This window comes from Oxyura jamaicensis, chromosome 20 (assembly GCF_011077185.1).
Source record: "Oxyura jamaicensis isolate SHBP4307 breed ruddy duck chromosome 20, BPBGC_Ojam_1.0, whole genome shotgun sequence".
NCBI classification, from domain to species: domain Eukaryota; kingdom Metazoa; phylum Chordata; class Aves; order Anseriformes; family Anatidae; genus Oxyura; species Oxyura jamaicensis.
The window spans coordinates 6,809,567-6,830,621 of NC_048912.1; the positions used below are offsets into that span (position 1 = coordinate 6,809,567).

Sequence of the window (21,055 nt, forward strand, 5' to 3'; positions counted from 1 at the left end):
CTTACCAGTAGGTTTCTACTTCACATTTTTCCCTTTATGTTCATTCTATCTTTCATAAATTGCCATTTGAAGTTTCTTAGACTGGGGATCAGCTAGCAATGCTTTATCACAGACAGTTTCTGGACGTCTGGATGTAAATCTTTGGGCAGATGAGAGAAGTGCTGTTTTTGTGATAATGCCCATTAGTGAACCCTCAGTAGCACTTGAGATTCTGTCATCTACAAGTGCTCTCGTGTTTATGTGAGGTCTGTCTTCATCTCAGTCTACTGGCAGTGGGAGAAAGATTAGGTTGCAAAATAAGGCCAAGAGGGTGCAGAATCAATGAAACAATGAGATCCTTCCCTTCAAGAATTGCTTCTAAGCACCTGAAATACAGTTGACTCAATCTCTCTGATTAGAAAAAAAAATTACAGTGTTCAGTCTTATGAATATTTGTAAAGGTCAAGGAAATGAAAAACAGCTTTCTTATTAGGAAAGGCTCCTCCTGGCATTTACAGTCTAAATTGCAAACAGAAATGAGAGGGGACTATCTTTGAAGACAATCATCTCTATCCCACCTAATCTAACAGAACAACAGGCCACACTGTTTTTTGTGCACCATTTCTAAACTTAAATCACGGTGCAAATTGATTGTCAGAAGAAGAAATAAATATCCCAGCATTTCTGTGTAACAGGTAGTTATCAAATCAGACAATATCAACAACATTTTCAAGAACAGATTCCTAATGCTAAACAGACAGGCAGATATTTGAGCAGTTAAGTAAATGCACTGGTTTGCAAAATGCTGAACATTCAATAGCTCCTACTAAAACCTATTGTTAGCTGGTATGGCCAAAGTATGAATGGTTGCTAGAAAATGATTCAATCTGGTATGAAAACTTCAAGCAAATTGCCTTGAAAATTATTGTTTTTAAGAATCTACAATCAAAGATTGATTTAGCTACAAAGACTGAAATTCATCTAAGTTGCAGGCAGTGATTTAAATATTTAACAGTCTTCCCCTTTAACGGAGCACAGAAGAATTTTCCTTCATCAATGCATATGTGTACATGTATGCATGCACACGTACGCTATATAAATTACATCATCTTCTGTATCTCCATTTCTGGTTTTAGTACAATCTGGTTCAATCTTAATGTAAAGTTCAGCAAACAGGAGAACAGCCAGATTAACCTACCAGAAGGAAGAATAATGGGGAAGGTAATGAGCTACATTTTTCCAGACCAAGAGCTGATCTTACACATAGCTCTTTGAGTCTTTCTACTGCCTATGGCACTACGATTAGCTATTATAATGGCGAGATTAGCCTGATTACATCTCTCTTCTTTGGCCAAAGCAGACTCTTTTTTTCCTCAGCTTTCCATGAAAAGACCCTGTTAAATTACAAGTAACTGATACAACAATTTCAGTACTAATATGCTTGCTCTCTTCCAGGCTCTTAATACGAAAGCAATCAACTACTCCTTTCTCACTCAGTTATTTGGCACAGAATAACCTTAAATCATAGCAATCTTATTAATGTAGAAGGATGTCAAGTGCAATTGCAGGAAACATCTCTGAAGGACAACATACCTGGTAGTTAAGAGGTCTGATTCTAACTCAAACTAGCCTTCTTTTATGTCATTTTGTCAGTACTGGACTTGATGTGACTGTGAATCTGACCGTCATTTAAGACAAAGCCAGAATGTGCAGTAGACTCTATAGTGGTAGGCAACAGGATACCCTCTCCTTTTAGACTAACAAAGCTAAATTTTTAATTCTTCAATCAATTCGGGTCCAAAGAAGGGCGACGAAGCTGGTGAGGGGCCTGGAGAACAAGTCCTACGAGGAGCGGCTGAAGGAGCTGGGCTTATTCAGCCTGGAGAAGAGGAGGCTCAGGGGCGACCTTATCGCTCTCTACAGATACCTTAAAGGAGGCTGTAGAGAGGTGGGGGTTGGCCTGTTCTCCCACGTGCCTGGTGACAGGATGAGGGGGAATGGGCTAAAGTTGCGCCAGGGGAGTTTTAGGTTAGATGTTAGGAAGAGCTTCTTTACTGAAAGGGTTGTGAGGCATTGGAACAGGCTGCCCAGGGAGGTGGTGGAGTCACCATCCCTGGAAGTCTTCAAAAGACGTTTAGATGTAGAGCTTAGGGATATGGTTTAGTGGGGACTGTTAGTGTTAGGTTAGAGGTTGGACTCGATGATCTTGAGGTCTCTTCCAACCTAGAAATTCTGTGATTCTGTGATTCTGTGATCTACAGGTGCTTCTCTGTAATTACAAGGTATTGTAATATTGGGCAACTCCAACTTCTAAAGACAGTGATTCAGATTTTATTCATTCATTCACCAACACTAGATTGTACCAGATGAACATTGCTTTGAACATCTTCAGAAATAATCGCAAGAAATAGAAAAGATCTCCAAGAACATCCAGTTCACCACTCCTTGGGCTAACATAAGACTTCCCTTCTCTTTATGCTGCCAAATAACAAGTTTCTCCAAATAAAAAATAACAGAAAGCAAATGACTGAAACTTCAAAGACATTGAATATGTTGAATTATGTTGCGATGTTTTTTAGATAAATGCATTTTATTTACTTTTAAGTGAAACTGAAAAGATAAGCTACTTGTCAAAGACAGCAATATCTTAAAAATTCCTTACCTGTGCAATAAGCCAATCCACTAGTTTACTTGCAGGGATTACTGATTTGTAGGTCTTCAGATGATAGTCACGATCTCTAATTAAGAAAGAGAATATGGGGAAAACCAGGACAAAAGGTAAATATTTCTTTACACTCTAAACCTAAATATACTATTACAATCCACTGTTGAGAAGTTGAAGAAAGAATTATAGACGGAAAAAACTATGGGACTCCCAGCCACAAATAAGACATGCAATAGGAAGCAGATACCTTCCTTTCTTTAGAAGCACGGAGTTTTTAAACTTTTCTAAAAACTTCAATTAAGAAGATATTTGAAATCACTACAGAGCAGTACCATTTTATATTTCTCTAGATGTTTTTTCAAGCCATCTTCAGTGAGCTCATATTCCTGCCAGGACATTCTTTCCACAAATGCACTGAGCTTCTTTAACTCAGGTTAGTATACTGCCACCATCCCATCGCGCCTGTTGAAAATCGCATTCTTCTAGCAGGAAGTCACATTGTTTCCATCCTAACTGCATACGTACCCAGTTTACATTTACTGGGTCTGTGCCAGGCCCATCTGTTAGGTTAAACAGTTCTGCTTTTTCAGTGTTTACCCACTGACATATTCATACGCGGTCACCCTGCATATTCCCTCTGTGACCCCTTTTGCTAGGCTCCCTGAATTCAGGAGCCGACTCTGTCAAGAGAGATTCTCCTGATTGTCTGCACCTGTTTGGATTTTACTTCCCTGGGCAAAATGTCCGAACAGACAGATACAAATAGAGTAGAGTGTTCCTCTGTGGCATTAACTAATTTCAACCGCTGCAAATAAAACAGAAGTGTTGCATTTAGATCTTGTAACACAAAGTTTTACCATCTCACACTCAGCCCTTGTAGAGAGCAGCACTGGTCCTGAAATCAGGCAATGAATCCCTATTGTAAGTTGCTGCATTTTGCAGTTTCCTTCCATTCATCTCCTCAGAGCCATGGAGATAGCTGATGTTTTCAGTCTTTCATAAACTACTTCTGAATAATTTTGATACAAATATAAGAGTAGTGTGTGGCTCAGAACATTGGGCTCTAACACCTTTCCCCTCCAGGTCACTGAATTGAATCCAGCTCATGAAGGAGTGAAAAGATCTTTCCATTTCAAGGCTGTTTATTGGCTGACGTGAAAAAGGTTTGGTGGTCTTGATCCAGTTCCTAGTTCCACATCACAAAAGCTCCTACCACAATTAATTTGCATTAATTGGCTCTCTCTTTTTAAGAGCCTCAGTAGAGAGGCCAAATCCTGAATGGGCCATGGAGAACTAATTCTTCTCTCACCCTCAGAGGTGGTCCTTCTATTTCAAGCCTGAGGTCCACTGGCATGACTGTCCAAGGAAACTTTCACAGCCACTGTGACTTTTTTACAGTCCGGATATATCTGTAACAGCATCTCAAGAGAAGACCTTAGTCTTTTGTTCTGTCAGATCGACCTCCTTCCCCAGCACCACGCCATCTGATACTTCCTTCTTTTCTAAAAATCTAAAATCAAAGCACCATCTAAACTTCATACTACCTATGTTTCCCTTTCACTTATCATCTACAGATAAAAATATGCTGTGACTTTCTTTTGTAATTAAATGCAGCAGAAAAGCAGAATGCAGGGTGTGAGAAATTAGAAAGGGAAACAGAACTTTCAAAACTTGGAAGAAAAAAAAAAAGAAAGAAAAAAAAAAAAACACATGACAGCATTTCCAGAAATATATCCTCAGAACAAAAGCTTTCCTAATAGTGCTTAGACATATTTTTCACCTTGTCTTCCAGTAATGTGCTAAGCCCAGCACAAAGCTGTGGGAGTTTTCTGGGCAGTTTTCCCCTCTTACACTCTTATCTTGAGAAAATGTGCTTTTGAAATGTCAGAACAATAAAGGAAAGCATTAAAATATTGAGCACTAATGAGTAGGGGTTTCCAAATTGTGAGAAGCAACTCCCTACGTTTTAGTAGAGAGGCTGGCATAGAGCTTTGAATAAACTGGAATTAGGATCTTGGTCCGAGGCCAGTTTTTCACTGCTTGTTCTTAAATGCTTATCCAGGATGAATATTTCAACATTAGTTCACTGACTTTTCCCCCATTTCAATTTAGCCTGAACAAGAGAGGAGCACGCATCACAGAATGTTAGCCACAACCACAACCTGCAGGTGAACAGACAAATATAGAAGTGGGAACCACTGACATTTTGGCAGAACCTTGCTGCCTCACAGAAACTAGAGAAATGTAATGTTCCCCACAGGCTGTATTTCATCTACACACTGAAGTATTGTTCATCAAACATGTAAACAGGGAGCAAGTTTCCTGCCCTCACAAATTGCCCTGAAGTAGATCAGAGACATATTCAGAACCTCTTCTATATCTAACATTCTTCTGAAACCTTTCATCTATCATCCTCAAAGTAGCAAGGTACAATACCTTGCCCTCAAAGTACATTAATGTCAGACTTTCCTTAAAGAAAATTATAAAGGCAAAGATTATGTAGATTCTACCAAGCCACCAGGGAAGACAACTAAGTAAAATCACATTCCAAGGTTGTCCACAAAATAATTGAATGGTAAACTTTGGTTCCTCCAGATCCTCTCATCACTTGCACCAGCCACTACAAGCAGTTTTCCTGATTTTCTAGGAGGAATGTTGCACTGCGAAGAGATCTTTCCCACCCTGCTAGCGTGATTGCAGGCATCTGCAGTCTGAAGATTCCAGATATAGCAGTGGTCCAAAGGCAGAGCAGAAAGTGTATGCACAACTAACAATTGGCAAAAAGCTACCTCCCGAAATGTTAGGCTTGTCAGAGGCAAAAAGATATGAACAGAAGACACAAAAAGATGTCTAACAAGGAAATAAAGGAAGGGCGAGCAGGAAAGCAAATGGCTGGAAGAAGAGCCCAAACATACTGAAAATGTTCAGTCTATCCAGAAGGATCCTAAAAATTCTGAGAGCCTGCAATTTTTCACTGGTCACACACAGTTTAGTTACATGCTGCTACATGTACAATACAGATTAGTCCTGATATAAGAAGATTCTCCAGCTGAGATTTATTACAAAAGCAGCACATTGCTAAAACACCACAAGACAGGCCTGTGGTAGTAATTTTCTCTTTGCTGATTCCCTAAAGCTTAAGACTACATCCCTCTCGCTTTGCAGGTAACCTGAGGCCAGAGACATTTCTTCAGGTTCGCTTACCCTTATTCCTAATTTGCATGTGAATTACCATCTTAAGGAGTGAAATGTGTGTGTGCAAATACACACACATCCATATCCATCACTACTTTGTCTACCAGCGCTGCATCACACTTTCCTGCTCTCGTTACCCTTCAGGCTGACTGAAATCTGTATTACTGTAGAATGGCTATTCTGGCAAAAATAAAAACAAACAAACAAAAACAATTTACAATTGATATGGTTTATGAACTGTTACTATCTTTGCAGCTGCTCAACTCAGGGACAAGAGGGAAGCTGTGCTGAATTTGGGGCTTCTTCCTAATCCATTTTTTCTATGTAAAAATGAAATTCTCTTCAATAAAAATGCCCAATTCTCAATCATAGGCACCTAAACAGAACACCTGAGTGGTTCAGGGTGGGTTCCATTGAAATGCTGAAATGTTCATCTGATGTCACAGTAAGGCAACGATGATTGCAAATCATCTCCTGTGGGCTGGGAGGGTTAACTACCTGCAAGTAACTGTAATAAATAATAAAATAAATAATGCAATAAAAGAATAGAGGTAAGTTCCCTCTATTCTTTAGAATTCATTTATATAAAGCCAAGTCCTGAAGATGCCATTCAAGATGTTTTTTTTCATATTACAATTTCATGTTTTATTTCACTTTTGATTGGTTGTTGTTTGTTTAGGGCTCTTTGAATGAAAGCATCCTAGCATCATGTTGGCATCTGCTCACATCACTTCAGCATCTGTTTACATTTTCTATAACCAAATACATCATCTACACTACACAATCTGTCCTGAATCAGTAGTCACTCATTAATCACACCTACTTTATCTCACAGAAAATGCCAGAGTAAACAAATAAACTTGTGGCATGCTAATAGCTCTGGTGAACTGAAAGAGGAAGCACATGCCAGGAAGAATGCAACGCCAGCCTTTCACTCTCCCAAAATCCAGTTCAAACATCCTCCAACAGAAGTCCAGCTGCAGAGCTGAACTGTGGAGATAGGAGGAAAGTAGAGGAGCCACAAAAATGTTTATTGCAGTTTATAATGAGAAAGAAGCAAGAATTAAATAGCAGCATGTTGTCCTTTTAACAAAGCCAGACACTATGTGTGAGGGGATCACGAAGGTGAACTTACTTTACCACTGGAGTATACAGGCAGTGTAGTCTGCAGTAGAGCCTCACGCCCTGAAGAAGGAAAAACAGATGATATTATCAGTTTTTTCTTTGTCCAAAAAATGCTGATTAGCTACAGCTAACAAAACCTGGACACTGATGTCTCTACTCAGCCAGAATTATCTATTGATTAACTGTTTTTCAAAACAAATCCTTTATCCTCTGTCAAACAATTCTTTCTTATTTTCCTGCCTCCAGAAACTGAAAAATACACATTTATCTCTGATCAAATCCATTCCAACATTTTCTCCATTAATCCTTCCTAGCAATTAACCCATGAACTGATGTCCATAAGAAGAAATCCAATTTATTAAATAATATATGGGTATATATAGGTCAGCAGAACTCATTTGACATACACTTATCAGGAGCGGCAGTTAAATATTGATGTCTTCTATCTCCCTGAACCATAATGCCTACATTTTCAACAGACATCCTGCATTATGGCCTACCATTTTTTTCAGACTTTTATTTTTTTATTTTTTTTTTTTTTTACTATATCAGGATTTTAAAAAGCAGTCTTGGGTGCAGTCACAACTGTGTTGTTATTTATGGCTAAGCTCTGCTTCTTCTCCCTAGACTGAATGTCTCTTATGGCATTAGTATGGAGAGCTGAATACAACAAAGGTAAACAGCATTAGGATCTCCTATCCAACAGTTCACCAGCATTTAGAGGCAGAGGGAACTCTTTTGAGGGTTCTTACACAAATCACAAGAATGGTAACAAACCTTGGACATGATGTCTTCTAATTCACTTCTTGGCTTATATGTTCCATCATCATAGCGAAATCTGTACATCACCTGCTCATTCTTAAACTGGTGCTTATCTGAAACTAAAACATCAGCATGATAATTAAAATCAGTCTTTTCTCCCCTGCTATGTTGTTCACAGTCCAGCTGGTACTTTTGTACCTAGAGATTAACTGGTATCAGTCACTTTCTGAAGAGAAGACTCAACTTTTCACATCTCTCCTTGTGGATTTTAATATGCTTCCGTGCACTTCTGAATAGTTTCACTAACAAAAGCAGTTTCCTAAAATACCATGGCTCCAGTAAAATTGAAATTTCTTCCCTTTGCATCAGATTCAATTTATGTAAAGCTTTGAAAATGACCCTAGTGAAGGCAATTGAGGCTGTCTGATTTTTTTTGTTGAGTTTTGAATAAAGTGCCTGCAAATTCCCACAACAGTTATCACAGCAGTAAAGCCATTTCTGCAGCTATCTGAAGTTCTGCAGATCCAAAAGCAGAGAGTATTCTGGTGGGAGGAACTACAGCTGGTAAAAGTATTCTTCTAACAAGGTTCTTGTGTTTAGTAGCAAGTTCCTTCTAAAAATTAAATAGCACTTCTGAAAGACTACTTTTTCAACCAGAATAGCTATTCCACAGTAGAATAGCTTAAAATTCATTGGGTCATGCTATATACTAACAGGCTATAAAGATAAGCACACAAAAGATGTGGCAGTGTGATAAGCAACCATTTCAAAGGGAGCATTGGCTGAAATCAGAAGTGTTAAAAAAACATATCCAGTTTCAGTTTTATCCAATGGACCAAATCAGAAGAGGGTTCAAGTCCATATCCAATTAGACATAGGTTTATCCTGGCTCCATTCTAAGGTAAACTGTTACAAAAGTGAAAACCTCATAGTGAAGATAGTAATTTGTGGTAGAAACTATTTGTTTCACTGATTAATAAATAGGTGAAAACTATAAGGTTCCAAAGAATATTCAAATTCAAAATCATCAATAAAGTATCTTCCAGATTTTACAATACCCTGTGTAGAAATGCCCTTGTTCACAACTTAACTGAATGGAGACCAGTTACAACTGTGTAAAAAAAGCAGAAAGCAGATGAAGGTAGGGTAGCTTAGTGACAATTATTTTTTCTGCCTTTGCCAATGGAACAAAGCCGTGGCTACACCTTTGTGCTGGAGCACCCTTTGACATTTTGGATGCAGTGCTTCACAGCATAGGCATAGTGTTTGATGAACTGGGAGGCAATATGGTTTTGTACTAGTTAAGGTGCACCTTAGACAGAGTTCAATTAACCTGAGACAAGGGATTGCACTGGGTTAGACCAACTCAGAAGTACCAGGATTCAGTTTGAGACTTAGCCTGCCCCTTGCAGAGTGGGTAGAGCGATTGCTTAGAAGGCAAAAAGCGGAAATTCTGAAGGCTTTTCTTCATTACGTACGACACGCCAGTCTGTGAATATGTCATGAAGATTCCTACTTGTGGTGGTATTTTTCACAGAGAAAATCAAAATTTGCTGGATCAGGTGCATATATTTTTCTATATGGTTGAATCTCTAGCCTGTGTTAACTACTGACTTCTTAGAGAGTCTGTCTGCTCTGCATTTTGTGTTTTGAATCCCATTGAGAACCAAGTCTGCAGAGAGTGTCTTTTGGTCTTTTGTGGCCAGCACACAGTAGATGAGGTTCTGATCACTTGTACTGTCTGTGGCAGGTACCAGAACTTGCACATCAGCAGTCCCAGATAAAAAAGACAGAATAAAAGGAGACAGAGGAAATGGAGTGATAAAATGCACAGAGCTCAGCACTCCGCCACTCAGCAATCTTCTATGGCCCTGCTTCTCAGGCAGGCTGAAAGATCAGCAGTTTTCACCTGACAGTAATGTTATGCCAAGTGAAATCAAAAGATAAAAGATATTGCTTAATATAGAGGAGGGGTAAGGGCTTCATGATGGTGCTGAAGTTTTAAGTTCTTGATATATGAGGAGACACAGAATGGGAAACTTTCTTTTATAATGATTTATCAAGATTTCAAGGGGTATTTTCTTAACTAAATGCAGCATTGCAAATACTTTTTAATGTCTAGCAATAACTCTCATTATAGACAGTAACATGAAGACCTCCAAGTAAAGGTAATATTAAAACCAAATCAGATGTGCCTTGCTCAGTGTTTGAATGAGAGAAGCAGTGGATATAACAGCACAACTTCCTCTGAGCTGTAAATTCGTGTTTAGATAAAGAGGATACTGCCGAAAGGGTCAGAGTATGAAGTTGCAGCAGGGTAAACACTCATGAAATAGCAAGTCTCAGGAGAGCTTTTTGCACTGACAGTGCAACTGTACACATTCAGAATTTAGACAAGTAAGGGTGTGAGCGCAGAAGAGTAGCCTTCATTCAAAGGAGGATTCCTACACATTGAAGCCAGAGTATTCCAGTTCTCCAGAGCCAGAGTTAGGGCCAAGTACTTAAAAGCATTCAATGTTTGTGACCTTGTGCATATAAAACCTCAGTTGAATGTGCCATGATAGGCTTCTCCCTACATATGTTTGCAAAAAAAATATTTTGTTACCTAAGTAAGCATCAAGTTCCTTCTGGTCTTTGGCCTTTCAAGGTCTGAATGTGCCAGAAAGTATGTCTAGGTAATTGGGGGTAAAAGTGTACGTGTATGAAGGATTACCATGCTGCTAATATTGCATTGCTCTGTGTTAATTAAAATAAGATAATAGACATTATTTCTTAATAGTGTTATTGTCACCTGAAAGACAAATTTATGGAGGTGTGATACCAAGAGATTAAAGCAATACTAGCCTAATTAAACGGTTCCCCTATTTAAATTGGTTTCCAAGAGATTGTATGGAAATACAGACCATTGGTGATTTGAGACCTATACGCCTTATCCCCTTGAAGTACATTTTACAGCTAAACTCACCTGAAAATCAAAATTGAGACATTTGCTGCTTAAATAAAATATGAATGTTTTGCTCTGTCTGCATACCGAAACGTGAAAATAGCAGGAAACAGCAGGAGATACCTAAAGTTAAAGGACATAATCTGGAGAAAGTCCTTGTTTAGTAGAAGGGCAGATAGAAATGTTTCAAACAAGTGTCCTGTGCTACCCACCGCTACATGACTTCAAGGTCATCTGCGGGGTACGATGAAGAAATACAATGCATTGCTATGTTAAAGAGAGAGACTTTTGCAAAATGAGCTGAAAATAACAAATCCCACAGAAACCTTCCATCATCTTTTCTCTCTCAGACAAGCAGTCTCACTAGAAAGAACGACCCAGCATCTGGAGCCCCTCACTCTTTTTTACCTGTGCCCCATTCTAAAAGAATACTGCTGAACTCTTATTTGTATTGTTGATGTCCCACATGGAAAGCTGTATTAATGATCACTGAAGATTTCCAATCACACAAAACATAAATGAATGTATACCTGATATAGTCTGTGTACACAACAACAAAGATATTGCAGAGAAATCAAGCAACAGCAGGCATAAATGCTTTTAGGATACCCAGTGAGTCTTGTTTTCATGATGTAAATTTGCCCACTGCCATTAATCCCAAAGTCACTAACAACTGAGCGTTTGATGGTTATAGTACAGAAAAGCATTTGAACACCTTATGAACAGCTGCAGTCAGTTTTCCACCTTAATTTCCAAGGCATTATTGAAATCTGGCATCTCTTTATGGCATGGAGCACTCACCATGATGAATAATTCCATTTTCCAACAGTGCCTGTCCCAGGTTGACCCCTTCCTCAGGTTTGCTTATCTCCCCAATCTCTGTGAGCCATGATACAAACTCACTGCAAAGGAAAGCAGAACAGAAACAATTGTCTTTTTCTCTCTGAATATAAGCAGACACATATCTGCAAGCCCCCAGCCAACCACAGGTGACACCGTCCTTGAAGCATGTGTGAAAACTGTTGTGAGGAGTGATTCCTCTTCTGTGATTAACTAATGACCTTAAGAACCTTATGCACAGAAGAGAACACAGCTACTTCAATCCAGGCTATCCATCCAAGCAGAGTTCATGGTCTGACTTCATTACATCCGCTCACCTTTCTTCACTGGCTCTGATTCTTTTCCCCCTCAGTGTTGCACGTGTGTTGGCTTTAAATGGAATCACAGTAAGACTTAGGACAGAAGATTCAAACTCACTGAATTCAAGCACAGAACAGGACATGTCACCCTAACAGGTTAATTTAAGGTCATTTACTGTAACTGCTGCTGGTTAGATACATAAATGATGCTTCTAATTTACAGACAAGGTGCTAGGTGCTAGGCATAAGCAGCATCAAATAAAAACACTCTCTGGTGAGGGGCAGAGCTGCACATATGGGCAGAAATTGATAGATACATATGATGTTACTCTATTAGGAACAGTAAGTACAGAAAAAATGGACATTGCAAGTACTGCCAAAGCCCTAGGGGGATCTGAGTTGTTTGCCAGGTTAATTATTAATTACACTAGAAATGTGTTAAATTCATAAAAAAAAGAACAAAAGGAATATATAAATAGCACAACGTATGGGAAATCTGAGTTCAGTAAACCACTTGGGTGCTTGCCAATCTGCGGAGGATTGCCGCTTATCAAAACCAGCATCCATGCCCCCAAGTGTGGGCTCTAAATGAAGTATTTTTAGTCTCTTCATGTTTATCAGAACTGACTCATCTAAGCTGTAGGTAGTATTTATATCTTGCCTTTAGAATAACAACAACAACAACTTCAGTAACAAAAACTTCAGTTTGCTGAGGGGTTACTCTGTAACTGTCATAATGTAGAAAAGCAGCAGAATCTATTCAGCTGTGCCAGGGGAATCCCATGGAAACCAGCAGATTTTAGTAAAACTCCTAAAGCCAGACTACTGTAGTGATGAGTCAGGCTCTGTATCTCAGAAGGAAAGCTCATTCTTAATTTCCTAGCGATTCTGAACTGTTTCTGAAAGCTTTTAGAAGCTGAAACAGAATATAAACTGCAGAATGAGAAGTAAGAATAGTCCTCAACATCAATTACTGGGAATACAAGACGCATACCCTGTGGAGTGCCCCATCCCAGACCTGCTGGCCACTGCCCGTAATCACGTTAGGTGCCCAGGCTGATGCCCAGTCACTGTATATTTTCCATTAAGTGCAATAGGTCTATGCCAGTTTGTAGCACTTAAACAACTGCCCTAAACCGCAGCAGAACATTGTTGACCTCTTAGCTTTCCAATGTCTTTCATTTGGACCTGTGTCCCTGGAGCTTATTGGGATTCTAAATGTAAGGCAGTCATCTGAAAGTTTGAAATTGAGTGCTGGAAAAACAAAAGAACCGAATGTACTCTTACAGCTCTGACGCTTCAGCACTATGGGATGGTTTTCATAAAAGCTACTTTAAGACTTCTGTGGTATTTGATTCATAAGCAAAATCAATCATCATTTGCTCCAAAAGTTTTATAAACACTGTAAAGTGTGTGATCCAGAAACATTCAGAGGTGGATTTGTTTTTTTTTTTTGGCACATGCTAGACTTGCTAAAAAAGCATCAACTCACAAAGTGAATGGCAAAACTTGCTTTGTTTCCTCATCTTGTTCTAAGCAGTTCTCAGTATAATTGAGAGCATCCTCACTTCTCATGCTGCCATGCTGAGTTCTCAGCTAGCATGCCAGCCAGGACACTATTCCCAGCTCTTCCCCTGCAGGTAAGGGACTGAGAACAGCTAGGTTCCTACTCAGGAAATACAAAGGGAAATCCAGCCGATCCAGGGTTGTGCAATATGGCTGGAATCTCCTGAGGTTAACAGATCCTCTCTATCACAAGCTCAGTACAGGTCAAGGCTTTGCAATCTGGTGCAGTGCTGAAAAGAAGCATGGCAAGCAGATCATTTACATGTACTGGCTTCAGCACCCAGAGTGCAGATCGTATAGCAGTTCACATGCCTCAACGCCAGTACACCCAAAGAGTGGTTAGGAAAAAGGATTTGCAGACCAGTGCCATAAACAGCCTTATAAATAAACACGTGATATTCCTAAGCTTGTTAGAAGCAGTTCATGTGTTTTTTTTTTCCACTACAACCACATTTTATCTCTTGAATTATTAGATGCTATCTAATATCCAAAGGCCAAGAGAAAAATTACTTTTGCGGCCTTAGTGTTATTCTCAGCTGCATTTACCAGAAAACCACTAAGTACGTCCCAGCACACTCCTTAGTTTCTCCCTTAGGCAGGAATATCTGAAAAAAAATGAATAGGTCACAGCCAAAAAGCATTGTTCAGGGGAAGCCCCAGGAATTATATGAAAAGTCTGTGAGTCATGACTGCATTGCGCTGAGTTGCACTCAACTGAGTTGCCCAGGACTGCATCAACAAGCAACTTAAAAGACATCAGTAGAGGTGGTTTTTTGTTTTGTTTTTAATGGCGGAGGCTGGAAAATTAGCCAAAATAATGCTTTGGTCAGATATCGGGATACCTGTAGGCACCTCAGCCTGGCCAAATCTCCGTAAGAGGTTTTGATATAGCAATAATATTATCAGCCTATGCTACTGAACTGTCTTCTGTCAGGCTGAAAGCCAACGCATCATTTCGGCACCCTGTAAACAAGGAGTGCTGCCTGCAAAATGCCATTACAGAGACCACAGGGAAGGAAGGGAAATTAATGGATAATCTTTCGTTTTTGCCTGCTGCACTGGCAAACAGGATATTCAGTCCTGAGAGCGGGACACTTCTGCTGGATTTAAACATTATTTGGTCAGCATCTACTCACACACAAGAGGGGATACAGGTTAGGCCACTAACAGCCCAGAGCTTGTAGGAGTTAAGGTGTTTTTTCTTACTACTCCTTCGGCAGATTTGATACAGCTGTTATGTGTTACTGTACAATAGAAGAGGCTGTCACTGTACAGCATAAAATAGAAATTGGTGATTAATTTTAATAAAAATTGTAATGGGGGTTAGGCCTTTTCAATTAAGCTCCATCAAAGTACATCTCATCTGACCTCACAATGCCATTCGCAGAAAATTCAGAGTCTGCTCTTTTAATTGCTATGAAAAGGGCTTTTCAATTCAAATGCCACTCACTTGCCAAGAAAGCACTTGGGAACAGTACTTAATTTTCTCCTTCTGTCTTTGATAAGGTTCACTTTCTTGCTCATCATCATTTGGTACAGCTTCTCTCCTTTCTCTGCAATCATGACGTATGCATCCCTCTCCATTCCCAGTTTCAAACCTGGAATACAAAGCAGGAATTCCTTCAGACCCTTAGCATTAGAAAAAAGTGGTTCCTCAAAGTCAAAAGCTGAGGCCAAGCAGACAGGGATAGAAACACAAAGATGAAGAGGTTTATTTTCCAAATAAAAGGGAAATTGGATCACTTACTGATCCGAGTGCAAAGCTGTCATTGGTGCCTGTAGCACCTCAGAGAGGTTCACAGCTTTTCCTCCCAATTTTTAAAAGTAGCTTTAAACTTATGGGCCCATCACAGCACAAAAGTAGAACGGTTTACAGAATATGGAGAAGTTCCAAATAAAGAGATAGAAAATATCTACCTTTTGAAAATGAATTCCTGTTGCAATTTCACTTTTGACCCTGAAATAACTGCCTTCATAAGGCTTGTTCAAGGCACCTCTATGCTTGACGGAGCAGATGACTTTTTGAGTGTTCTATTACTTGAAGCCAAAAATACAAAACTGCTGACATCAAATTCACATCCTCAAATAAATCAAAGGTAGATGGGAACGTTATTTTCTCATCCTTTCTTAATTAGCCTATTTACTAATACCCCTAGGCTAAAATTCAATTTGAAAATCCCATTATCCAGTCATTGAAAGAAATACTGAATGGTTTAAGGAATGATAGATAATTGGATACATGGAAAATTTCACCTCCACTTTGTATGAGTTTCCACATAGCACCTGTTAACTTTCAAAGTGGTATAGTCAGGAGGAAGATCTCTGAAAAGAATAGCTTTCTATGTTGGAATAACTGTCCTCATAACTCACATTTTCTGACATTCTTTAAATTTGTCAAAAAGGCCTGGAAAGTGAGTTTCACCTAGAAATAAAGTGCAAATTGCTTTAAGAGGACAGCACATTAAAAAAGTTGCTTTGCTGCAGAGAACATTTTCTCTCTTCTAGCCTGAACTAACCATTTTGCTTTCTGGCTATGCTTTTCTACAACCTTTCCTAAGCATATATGTGCATGCATGTAAATTATGGATTAGATTTAGATAGTCTAGTGCAGGTCCAAAATTGAATCAGACTCAGCTGGGGACCTGAAACTGCACGTTTGAACTTTTCAGAGAGGAAAGCCTAGATCTAAGACTCTTGAGTTTCAAACAAGTGCTCTGAACGCTGTTATGCTCGTACTTTTTTTTTCACTCCTCTTTCCTGTATCTCATCAAAAAGTTGCCTGACATGCAGAGTGTTGAAAATACAAATCTCTAAGTGCATTAGGATAACTAACCGACAGAGCATGAAGCAAGACTCGGCAGACATTTGTTCTCCTAATCATGTTTCTGAATCATGACCAGGACTCTTCTGAATACAAGCAGCACAAATTCACAGCACCAAAACAGAGCCCCAGAGTTTGGGCATCTCTAAGATCAATTTGAAGTGTGAATTGGCCTTGGATTTACGTGCCTAAATTTTACAGAGATTGACATTAGGTAGAGTTTAAGTGATCAGTGTAGGGCTAGAAAATGAAAACTGTATATTCGTTGGGAATAGCAGGTCACCCTAACTGCATTTACATTCTGTTGCTTCATGGTAAGATACTGAACTTGTCAAATTAACAAATGAACAGTCTTCTGTGTCACATCAGAGCTGCTTTCTAGCTTTCTCAAAATGCTTAATGCATTTGTTTTAGAGGCTTGACGTGCATGTTCCAGGAATTAGTCTTGTGCACCACTCTGTCTTTCAAATACAGCATTTCTTGCATGCGTCTGATCTGCAGCTACAGGTTTTGGCTCTGCAAATCACCTGGTTTATTGCTGTTATTCTTCCATCATCTTCCCCTAATGATTTGATCCAATTCAGTGCAAATGCTGACACACGTAGCCGAGGCTAATTTGCAACATGAACTTGTGATAGAAACCAGCCTGTGTAACAGTACATGTCTCATGCTGGTCTTACATCACCAAATTCCCCAGGCTCTGATGTAAATGGCAGGCTGGAAAGCACATTCTACCCAACTCATCCTACAGAACTGGGAATCCCACCAACCTTTCTAATCCAAACACAGATAGCTCTATGACTGCGCAGTTACTCGGATCCCAAGGAGATTTTCCAATAAAGTCTGGAATGTCTGCCAGAGTATCCATGCTTATCCATGCTCCTGTCATCAGCTGCCATGTCATAAAACCACATGACAAAAAATGTCAGAAAAAAAAACACTTGGAGTAGCCAACGCTGCATGGAAAACTTTCTATTAAGGAACAATTCCTTTCCCTTCCTGATAAATCAGTCACCTAACTACATTCTCAAGCCCCCTACTAGTATTTGGTTTGTTTTCCTAGTTCAGTCTTTTTACTTCTTATCAAAATTCTCTCTCCTCACATGTTTTACTTGAGGCATAGGAAATTCCAGAGTGCTAGAGACCTCATAAAGAAAAAACTCACTCTGAAATGAAGACTCACTGGATCTTTTGGAGATATGATTTAGCACTCTGAGGGTAAAACGAAGAGCCAAGAAATGTATTTTATTTAAAACATGCAGAACTGCAGCGTTGAACAATGAGTATGGATCAGCAGTTCAGAATGTTAAAACATTTCCTTTAAAAAAAAATCAAAACTGATTCTCTCCATTGCATCGAGGTAGTTCTTTTGAATTCACACTATGCTTGATCTACATTTGTAGGGTAGTATCCTTGCTATTATCAAAAGGTGCATAACATGATAAGCTATGTTAGAAATATTTTACATTCTGGTAACGTAACACTGCAATGTGATTTGTGTTTAGCAGATAAGATGTTTGTGCTGCAAAATATTGTAACATAAAAAATAAGGTTTGGATTGTAAAGGACATTAAAGGCTTTAGATTCTCTGCTTTCATTGAACTTTGTGACAGATCTGTAAGTTTCTTAAATAAACTTTAGAAGTTCTTTAAAAATTTAAAGCATTATAGCATAGCAAGTACAAGTCCTGAAAACATACTACTAATAATGGGTTTCAGACTGACCTCTTTCAATACCAGCATGGATGAGCAATTAGATCTTTAATGGAGTGGTATCTGCAGAGAGGGTAACCCCTTCTAAAAGTCAGGCACAGAACATTTTAAAAGAAATGTCATTTCCTCTGGCAGTGAACTACTATTGTTGCCATTGAGCAAACAGGGAAATAGGTTCACTTGTAAAAGATACTTCTGACTTAAAAAGGAACTCAGAACTTTTACCACCCACTGATTCACAGCTTTCCAACCCTGCTCCTATTTATTGTACAACATCATTTTAAGATAAGCTTAGTTTTTGTTTCATTCCTCAAGAAAAGATAAAAGTGACAAGCACCTGCACTCATTTGTCACTGCTCAGTCTAAATTTGTTTATTTCTCTTTTTTTCTCCATGAGCTGTTCTGCTTATTTCAAGATCATGTCTTTATTTTACTAATACGTTTATTTTACTTTTTAATACAAAACATTTTTATCTTATTTACAAATTAAAAATGAAAAACATCAATTGTTTAATTTTTTTCAGTAACTTAATGCATCGAAGAAACTGACCCTTTGGTAAGTGAAAACAATTTAATAAATATTACTAACATAGGCGCATAAAATAAATAAATAAATAAATAAATAATGCACATCTTCAGAAACGGTTGTTTTCAATCACTCGAGTCTCCTTGTCATTAAGAATAGATTTTAAGTCTTTCTCAAAACACGGAGGAAAAACTGCAATCTTTTCTTTTCCTCTCAGATATATTTCCACATGCCAATTCATTTCTCCTTTTTACACAAATTCATTCAATGCATTAGAAAATACATTATCTACTTACTCTCTCTCTGCTCTCTTTCCTTGATTATAGCATCCAACCATTTCTGCTTGTCCTCTGCAGTCTTGGCCATACAGACAAACCATTTGTTTTTGGCCGTGTTGTGTATCTTCCAACCATTTGTCACCGTGTAGCCGTTGCTGTGGTAATCTGCTGTAAAATCCCAAAGCACAACGCACACGGTGAACAGAAGGCCTGCTTCTTGAATCAGATCAGTGTGTGACACCTTTATTAAAATATTCTTATTTGGAGAGCTTGATTTTTGAGGTGCTCCTCATGCATCAGTCTTACTGACTGTCCATGTGGCTGGCTGTTACTTACCACCCTGGAAGTACAAACATTAATAGGAGTATCCATGGCTACGCTGTTCAACTTGAAAAATCTGTCCCCTGCACAAATTATGTAAAAAAGGTCTGTGGATCCCTGGATCAAAGGATCCCTGTGACTCCAAGGCAGTGAAACCTCATATTTGGAAGAGCCCTGACAACTTTTCTCATGATTAGAGACAGGCCAGAGGAGAAAAACCACAGTGGGCACACTAATGACTGAAGTTCCATTCAAATAGATCAGCATATTCCTATTCCTAGCACAATACATTGCCCACAAAGCTGTCTTCTCTACAGCTTCAGTCCTAAGAGTGACGCTTTGTAATTTCACCTCAGAAGAACAAAAATATTTTAAATGCAATGGCATTGTTGAAAAAGGCCATGATGCTTGTTTGGATTACTTGTGCTGAACTTTCGAGAGATACACTAGCTCGTTGTATCTCAGGGTTTTTGTCCACAGGACATGGGAACTCTTTAAATGTTATCTGTGAAAGGAAATAATACTAATTCCTGATTTATTACAGTAGGAGCAGGGCCTGGTGCAACCTTTGTGGATGAAATCATAAACCCATCAATTCTTCCAGCTTCTGTAAGGACACGAGAACAGCAATGCAACAGCTATTCCCATATTTCACTCTCAGCCACATTCCATGCTACTGATTTGATGCTAAGACTAATATTTGATAGTATTCTAAATTAGAAGAAGATCTAGAAGTTCTGTTATTTTAGCTGTAATAGCTTAAGATGTAAGAAAAGAAAAGATGGAAAGAAGTTAAAAAATCTTTTACTAAATTAACTTGGATTAGGATAAAAAATAGACAAGCTTCTGGATACATAAACTCTTTGTAAGGTCATTTCAGAATGAAGGACTAATGCCTGAAAGCCTGACCAGTCTTTCAACTGTGTGAGTTGGTCTAAGAATGAAGACATCGGATGTTACACAACCACCTAAGACTTCATTAAAGGAGAAGGATGAATACTTTTGTGCCAACTTCCCACACAAGATTTGGACTTTCTGTGTTGTTAAAAACCAGTATTTCTTCTCTTACCTGTTCCATCCTCCACATTCTCCACCTCCATGACTTCTGTGTTTATTCGGCCTCTGAAGATATAAAGGGACCCATTGATTGACTTGGTGCGCTTAGATGCTTTTTTCCCAGCAACTCTGCAATTAGGATTTAGACTGTTAGATACACATAAGCAAAGAGCATAACATATATACGGCACAGCTTGTTTCGGATTCAATGGGCACAGGAAACAACAGCACAAATCAATCCAAGGTAAGACTATTGAAAAAGGATTTGAATATAGAGTGTCATGATACATGGCCACTCTCAGACTGTAAGTAACTTGAATACTCAGTTCACAAATACACGTGTGCAACAGTATCAGTACAGCAGGAAAGGGCTTATTTTGGAAGACTGTGTTAAGATTGGGATGTATTTAAGATTTACATTCTTGAGGACTTACATGACTGAAATGACAGTACAACTGAACTGCATGTGGGTTTGGGATAAGGACTGCAATATCACCTGAAAAAAAGGTTACATTTGCTTCCTTTTTTGCCTACAGCTTTGAGAGATTTGTGGTAGGTGTATAAAGTTCCAAATATGAAATGAAACATGCAAAGAGGCTGGTATCACATGGTCTGTCACGTGTGTTCAACGTCTCTGCATGTGGCACCTGATTTTTATGTATACAATAGGTTTCAAACTATCCAGCTGACACCTGCTGAGCTTTAATATCTAAGAACAACCCTGCTATGTGAACCAAAACATGACTGGTCAAATGATCACCATTTGAGATGGCAGGTGTCCAAACTCTGTACAGTGAGGGAATTGCTGTGGCAACTTGCCAGGTGCTCATAAGATCCAAAGAGCATTGCAATAAAAAAGCAGCTGGGAAGAAAATTTCTGTCAAAGTGAAGTATTTGTGATAAACTGAGGTGCGATGAGAATCACCGTGTTTTTTTCTGAACAATTTTTCCTTTTACGACTAGTTT

The 21,055-nt window shown here is 38.9% G+C and overlaps 1 protein-coding gene across 3 annotated transcripts in view; it reads right to left on the reverse strand.

The window, feature by feature from the left end:
- Positions 1-21,055, reverse strand: part of PREX1 (phosphatidylinositol-3,4,5-trisphosphate dependent Rac exchange factor 1) — a 175,694-nt gene that overhangs the window by 46,887 nt on the left and 107,752 nt on the right. For all 3 annotated transcript variants that reach the window (XM_035344177.1, XM_035344176.1, XM_035344178.1), the window contains exons 8-14: positions 20,103-20,218; positions 18,731-18,880; positions 14,826-14,973; positions 11,472-11,572; positions 7,742-7,845; positions 6,975-7,024; positions 2,642-2,717 (exon numbers count right to left, since the gene is read on the reverse strand). In XM_035344177.1, coding sequence (XP_035200068.1) covers positions 2,642-2,717; positions 6,975-7,024; positions 7,742-7,845; positions 11,472-11,572; positions 14,826-14,973; positions 18,731-18,880; positions 20,103-20,218 — 745 coding nt within the window. The remainder of the gene's footprint in view (positions 1-2,641; positions 2,718-6,974; positions 7,025-7,741; positions 7,846-11,471; positions 11,573-14,825; positions 14,974-18,730; positions 18,881-20,102; positions 20,219-21,055) is intronic.